The sequence below is a fragment of the Montipora foliosa genome, chromosome 3, assembly GCF_036669935.1.
Source record: "Montipora foliosa isolate CH-2021 chromosome 3, ASM3666993v2, whole genome shotgun sequence".
Taxonomy (NCBI): domain Eukaryota; kingdom Metazoa; phylum Cnidaria; class Anthozoa; order Scleractinia; family Acroporidae; genus Montipora; species Montipora foliosa.
Window position 1 is genome coordinate 14,410,226 of NC_090871.1, and position 7,500 is coordinate 14,417,725.

A 7,500-nucleotide genomic window follows, 5' to 3' on the forward strand; every position below is an offset into this window, starting at 1 on the left:
TATTTCAAAAACGAGTGTGAGTGCTTCATTGGACTTGCAAACGCAAGAAAGCATTTGAAACCACGAGGCCGCAGACGGCAGACCGAGTGGTTTGAATGTTTTCGTGTGTTTGGAAATCCAATGAAGTACAACGCGTGAGTTTTTGAAATTTTCCAACAAAAGAAATTATAATTTTTAATCATTTCTTTTTAAGTCAAACATTTTTTTTACACCACGTGGTGCTCAGAAGCATGTGAGAGCTGTGAGCAAGCACTCATTGCCGTGTCGGAATGAAGTCTGCAGAGAGCAGATTTGGACTCCCAAAAAGCTGGGAGGCCAGTGCTGTTCCGAGTTCTACCATTATAAAAACAAATAGGCAGCTTGTATTTTCGAAGAATAGAATTACATAATTAAGAGCCATTTTGTACTCGTTTGAAATTAATTAATTTCATAACACGCGTGTTTGATTGTGGTGACCACATGTGTTTGAAATTCATTTGTTGAATCAACAAGTGGTGTTTACACGTGACCAGAATGGGGGCAATTGGCTTATTAACTTATGAATTCAAGAGAAGCTATGATCCTTGTAGTTATGAACGCAATTTTTAGCAATAGACCATTTTCGAATTCTCACGGCTGGACTGGATCTAGCATGAAATGGAGGCTAATGCGGGCAAATTTTTTCAAATCCAAAATAAATTTGCCCGCATTAGTCTCCATTTCATGCTAGATCCAGTCCAACCGTTAGAATACGAAACTGGTCTATTGCGTAGAGAGGCGTGGAAATTTCAGGAAAAAAATTCAAGGACAGCAGGACAACGTTCATAACTGCGAGGATCATAGCTTCATTTGATTTCATATCCGCAGTTCAATATATGAGGCCTTCCAAGGGGGGTTCTGATGTCGCTTTGTCGGCTAATGTGGTGGGCTGTCGCCTATTTGGCTAGCCTCCCACGCAAACGTTCGTACGGGTTCGTCACGCAATCATTCCTCCCCTGCGTGACGAACCCGTAAGAACGTTTGCGTGGGAGGCTACTATTTGGCTAGAGACAAATGTTGCTGTCGTTTTTTCGCTGCAATACAATTGTCGCTGTCGCTTTTTGACCGTTTTCGCTAGAATACAAATGTTCGCTAAACGTGCTTATATTTTGCGTCCTGTATTTAATAATGTAATATCATATAAGAGGAAACGAGCCACGGAAGTTTTCTTATACGGGCATCGAAATACGTTATAATCAATTAACAATTATGCCCTCGCATTATTTAACAATTATTCCATGAGCGCGCGTTGGATATGAGATGATAGATAGTCATATCCAACAAGCGCGAGTGGAATAATTGTTTTATTAAAAACACCCCCAAAATATAGAAAACTAGACTACAATAAAAATAAAAAGGCCCAAAAAATCATGCATATGCTTGCCGTGTTTGTAGATCATGGTATAATGGCTCAGAAAATCGTGACTGACGTCTTGATTACGTGTCGACCTTTGTACCACAAAAGGTAATAAGAGACATAAGTGTTTGCAAGTGTTTGGCCGGTATCTAGAAGATCTGCTTTCGCTAGGTTTTGTTATTTAAATTATAAGAAAGAAAGAATTTTTCATAATACTTTTTTGCGGTTTAGTTTATGTCTTTTGTGTTGAATACTGTACATATGTATTACATGTACCGTCCATCGAACTGTCATTAGCGTTGAACATTTTGCTATAGCTAGTGTAGGGTTTTTCGTTTTGTTGGCTAGTTTCGCCGTTCAGAGAAAGGAATAATTTTATACGGTTAATTAATTAATTTTATACGGTTAAGTTAAATTGTATTGTATTTCCAGATGTTTCAACACACAAAATTATATCTATCCTTTTCAAAATCTCATCCTCGGCTTTATTCTTAAAATATTCTTAAAATTTCGCAAATTTCAGCCTTGATATTCTTATAAAATATATTCTTATCAAAAAAAAAGTGTATATCTTAATTTGCACAAGAAATATAAATGTAGCAACACCAACGGAAGAGAAAATTTAGTAGCTTGCTGAGCAGGCGTTTTTTGGCAGGCGGACGCTTGTGCAAAATGGGCCGCCATTTTCAAAGCACATACTGTCCTCTTCTCACTGAGTGCAATTTTTTTGACTGGCCTCAGGTCTCTGTTAGTCTTGCTATCCAAGACGTCAGCCAATAGTTCTTTAATACCAAAACAAAAATACGCCTGCTTTGCAGGCTAAACTGAGATTTAGAGTCATGCTGGCCTGGTCGGTCATGTCGCTGTCGAAATAACACAGTGAAAAGATGTCGCTTTGTCGAAGTTAAAAATGGATTGCCGCTGTCGCAAATTGTCGCTTTTTGTCCGTCAGGTTCTGTCGGCTGTCAATGTTCTGGAACAAGATTGTCGCTACATTTTTAGCAATTTGGAGCGATGTCGCTTGTCGCCAAGAACCCTTGGAAGGCCTCATATATGAGTCATTTCATATATCATTTTATCATCGATTCATTCATCTTGGGAACATTAGAACCCACAAATGACCAGCTCCCAACGTCAGTGGCTTCATAGCTCAATTGGTTAGAACGTCGCACCGGTATCGCGAGCTCACTGGTTCAGACCCCGTTGAAAGCCTGAATTTTTCAGGCTTCTCTAAGCAATTGCTAAATTTGCGTTCATAACTGCGAGGATTAGCTTCACTTGATTTCATATCTGCAGTTCAATATATGGTTCATTTTATACTATATAAACGTATGAATTATTAATGATGTTTGAGAAGCTGTTTTCGGATTTTGTCTTCGTTTTCACAAGTTTTAAAATGAGCGAAAGGCGAAAAAGAATGAATGGTGTGTTTGGAACTCCGTCAGTGGTTATGGAGCCTTGGCAAACACTCATTTTTTTATTACAGTAAACTCAATAAATCATGGCAAATGAGCTGCAAAAAGCTTCACTGTAACACGATTAGATTTCAATTGATGACCGTTTGACTAAGGACCTTTTGTAAACTTTTCGTTAATTTCTTTTGGTGATAACGCTTCAACCATATGACATATATGTTAAAAAATTAATCCTGACTTGCCTTCTCTCTAGAATTTATTTGACAAAACGATAAGAATCCGAAAATTTCCATACTGAATAGACTGAAGCTCCGCCCTTCAACAAGGCATACAAGCGTAGGAGAATTGAAAAAAATATACGTCATTCTTTTATCTCACGTGTATTTGCATCGAAACCCCCCCGGCTACCCAAAACAGCTCTTAATTGTATATTGTTCCTTTTTTTATATCTAGCAATGAGAACTTGCCCTAAAAAGATCTGACATTCCAAACTCAATCATGCAAAATTCAACGGTACGCGATCTACTGAGAAGAGTGCTTAATTGTTTCTGATCTGGGGGAGGACAGAACAGTACTAACTTCATTCGTTTGCAACTGATTCATCGAAGTAAATAAATATCATTCGCAGGGTAAACTGATTTGTACGTGTTTTTTACGATGCAAAAGACAAATTTCTAAAGAAACGTAATTACATGTACACGTTTAAATTACGCCAAGTAACAAGGTCACTAATATCGATCGTTTCGCAATATGAACTCACACCTGCACACCATATTTACTCTCCTCGGAGCAGAGTGGAGACTCTTCCAATAAGTTCTCGGCTTTCTGAGTCTTTCACTATTTTGAATTTTCATGACACACCATACAAGAAAAATAGGAATAAAAAGATCGGTATTAATTTGTTTTCGTTTAAAGCAAAGTCAATAATTCTGAGGTCGTTAAGTTGATTTATGGTTCATATAATATTCCTATCCATTCCATACGGTTCAATTTTTTTTCACGGTTTACATAATAGCAAACTAAAAACATTGAATCTCAGTTTTATTGTATAACTCGGTTTCTTGCCATAGTTACGGCACACCCAGTGTTCGATGGAAAAATAATCTCTCAACTGTGTCTACACAACACATTGACCAGCTGTTTTTGAAAACATAACCATTTGTGCTGATATAATGAGTCAGAAAATCTCCTCGAGACTTAATAGCTGCCCGTGTTAAAAAAAAAAGCGCTGTGCGAAAGAAAAAATCAGCACCGTGGGGAAGAAAAACAAGCATCTGGACTGCTTGATTAAGGGGCTCAAGATTTTCTTTCTGAAATTAATTCAGTTCAATTATATTGACATTACTCAAATATTTCTCAGGATGGAGATCTAACCAAGGTGATTGTCAATCAGTCGAATCTAGTAGCTAAACAAAAAAGAGGCACGATTAACATCTATATTGAAAGAAGCCCAAAGATGATGGACGAGACATGCGTCAATCACTGTTACTGCCGATGACTCAGTAACGTTGAAAACCAGCTGAACTTGGCGCTGAAAAAGAATACGCACTGATCAACTAAGTGACATTTAATATCAAAAGCGACAGGCGTGCGTGCATAATCGACTTCATGAGTCCCCGTGAGGCAGATTACAAGCAACTTTGAAAAGGAAGTGGCAGAAATCTTGAGAACAAAGTCAAAAATCACATTTCAAGCAGTGCTGATTGCAATGGACGATCACAAGCGCAACCAGTACCCCTGAGCGCAAATAATTCCTTCAAGGATGGATCACCGAGCTGAAGGAAGTGGATATCTTTTTTAAAAAGTGCAGACTAAGTGCTGATTCCTACGGACGAAAACATTTGCCTGGTTTTATAATACTTGGAAGAGAGGAATATACTTAGATTAGGAAGACAGGCGGACAATGGATTTAAAGATAAACGACACCAACAACACGAACAGCAGAAACTTCTCCCGGTTAAATTCTCAGGAAAACCCAGACCATTTGATAAGAGTAATATGGCTTTCCACAGTCCTCATTTTTGGAATTTTGGGAAATTTTCTGCTACTCGCAGTTCTTTTTAGGAGAGGTAGAATCTCTCATGTGGCCAATTTATTCAACCTTAATCTAGCCATTGCTGATTTAATCCGGATATTTGTGTTCATACCGACTTATCTGGTTTATTCTTCATACGATGAGTGGCCACACGGGCTGGGTTTAGCCGGCTGTAGAAGCGTCTATATTGTTGTTGAGTCCACCATGACAGTTTCTATCCACACGCTTTTCTTTATGAGCATGGAAAGACACAAGGCTGTGGTTCATCCCCTAAAGAAACTGGTAAGGACTAGACCCTGTGTATATGATCTATTCTCAATGGTGGCCATCCTGTACAAATGCTTATTATTCCCTTGAGATTTAAGTTGAAAATTTCCATGCCATTTGTTGTTCTATAGGAGAACCATATTTGCATTATTTTTAATATTAGCATTTTGGCATAAATAAGCTTGTTTTATCCCTTTTATTTCCTCTCCGAGAGGCTTTGACTTTGAAGGGACGTCGGGCGTTCGACCCTCCACCTCCCCGCAGCGATGGCCAGCGTGTTGCCCTGGCTACCACTCCTTCCGCCTGCGTGCTCGCCTCTTCCCATAACTTACTTCTGCCTGGGGCGTTTGAGAGTTGGGGCTCCCAGGGATAATCAATTACAATTTGTGCAAGCCAAGCTAAACCTAACCGTAACTTTTCCGACTTAATATACTTCTAATATAGGCTTTATTGCGAAATAAAGCACTCAACACTAATTGGGGTCGGGCGGAAATCTGCGGAAATCTGCCCTCGAATAGACCAATGCATAAATGGCGACCAAAAAAATATTCCGATAGTTTTGTTTATGCGCCAATTAGACTCACTAGCCTCGTTTGCATGGACAAAATCCAAAAGAAATGTTGCTTGAGAGCGAGGCTACTGAGTGTGATTAGCACATAAACAAAAGAATACATTTCCGGCCACCATTTATGCATTAGGTCTACACTAATATCTGCTGAGAGATATACCAGTCCATTGACTGGAACTCAGTAGTTTCCATATTGTTGTTTCAGATGACCATCCGTCAAGCGACGTACTTAATAGTTCTATCGTGGTGTCTGGGAGGCCTCGCCAACAGCTTGTATACATGGTCACTTGTCACTGTTGTCCAAGAGAAAGACGGCGACCGGCAATTATGCGGTCCCCTCTTGGAGAGGTCCTTGGTATCACTTACTCTTTCAATTGGCATTTTCGTAGCTTTTGTGTGGCTTCCGAGTACAGTATTTGCAGTTGCATACATAAAGATAATAATCAAACTCCGAAGAGATGCGATCATCAACCCTGCAGATGTTTCACAGAGCTCGCAAAAGCGTTATCGCAGGAACCTACGAGCTGCACGAATTCTTTTAATAGAGATGCTGTTTTTTTTAGCTTGTCTTTCCCCATATTTTCAGGCCAGCATCACATCGACAGCCAATGGCAGCAATGTTCTTAACCCACTCGAGTGGAATGGCACGATTGTCTTATGCATGATGATATCATACTCCTTGATAAATCCATTCTGTCACATTCTCTTAAACAGTGATTTCCGGAAGGAAGTCAAGAAAATATATGACCAATGCAGGTGCTTTGTGGCTCGGGAATCAGGACAATGAACCAGTCTAGGCATCTTCATCTACCAGGAGCAAGCCTCTAGGGCGAGAATTCGCAGAAAAATTGCTCCATTAGAGGAGATAAAAAAACATAGCTAAAAATGCAAGACGATATCTTCCTAACAACTTTTCAATAATGGCTGCATCATCACGTGGCACCCCTAACTCCGGGTGAATCTTAGAACATTAAATTAATCAATCTAATGATCAAATTTTTAACTTCGCGAAGTGAGATTGCCCGCCAGAGAGAGAAGTCCTGAGAAGGACTGTTGTTGGGGACAATTAGGAACCTTTAGATCGGAGGGCGAGTACGACTACGACTTCGAGTTTTCCGATCTGAGCACGTGCACTTCGAAAAATGTCGGCCTCCAAACCTTACGCGCATGCTCAGCACGGGAAACTCGTACTCGTAGTCGTAGTCGTCCTCGTCCTCCGATCTAAAGGTCCCATTTGATCGACGTTTCAACAACCTGAGTGGAAGTCATCCGGTCAGTCCCCCTGGGGTAAATAACAATTAATAGGGACTCGATCTGCAGGATCCGGTAAACAGGGCATTGGATTTTGCATGCAGATCAGACCGGGTTCAAATATTGTGCCCTGACCACTGTGCTTAGGAGATCCCATAAGGAGGAATTTTATATACAGCCTGCTGGTTGCCTTCTGCCAGGAGTGGTGGAGACCACGATTTACCACGGCGACGTCCGCGAAAACGTCTCCTCAAAATAATCTCAAAGTCTTTCGCGATTATTCCATCTCGTTTCGTTGCACAACGTGGGCGAAGTATGCTAAAAATAAATTGGGTTGGTATGAGCGGTTCCAGAGCGGTAAAAATACAGAATAAGAGGTTCATATCTCTATGCTGACGTTTTCGTCAAAACTCTAAATTTGGTGATTTCATGTTGTTCTTGCAACAAGTGCAGCACAAGCTTTTTTCCTGTTTAAGCGAATGCTATTGTTTTGTGGCGTTGTCGTTGCCGTATCCGTCGTCATATTTGAACTCCATAACGTTGACGGTTCCATTTGAATCATTGCTTTCAGACTACTAGAAAGAGAAGA

At 40.1% G+C, this 7,500-nt stretch overlaps 1 protein-coding gene across 1 annotated transcript in view; it reads left to right on the forward strand.

Moving 5' to 3' along the window:
• The first annotated feature begins 4,247 nt into the window (after window positions 1-4,247).
• LOC137994512 (prolactin-releasing peptide receptor-like) overlaps window positions 4,248-7,500 on the forward strand; it is a 3,473-nt gene continuing 220 nt past the window's right edge. The window contains exons 1-2 of the mRNA XM_068840094.1: window positions 4,248-5,107; window positions 5,866-7,500. The exon at window positions 5,866-7,500 is cut by the window's right edge and continues 220 nt beyond it. Of these exons, the coding sequence (XP_068696195.1) occupies window positions 4,694-5,107; window positions 5,866-6,447 (996 nt within the window). The 5' untranslated portion in view covers window positions 4,248-4,693 and the 3' untranslated portion in view covers window positions 6,448-7,500. The remainder of the gene's footprint in view (window positions 5,108-5,865) is intronic.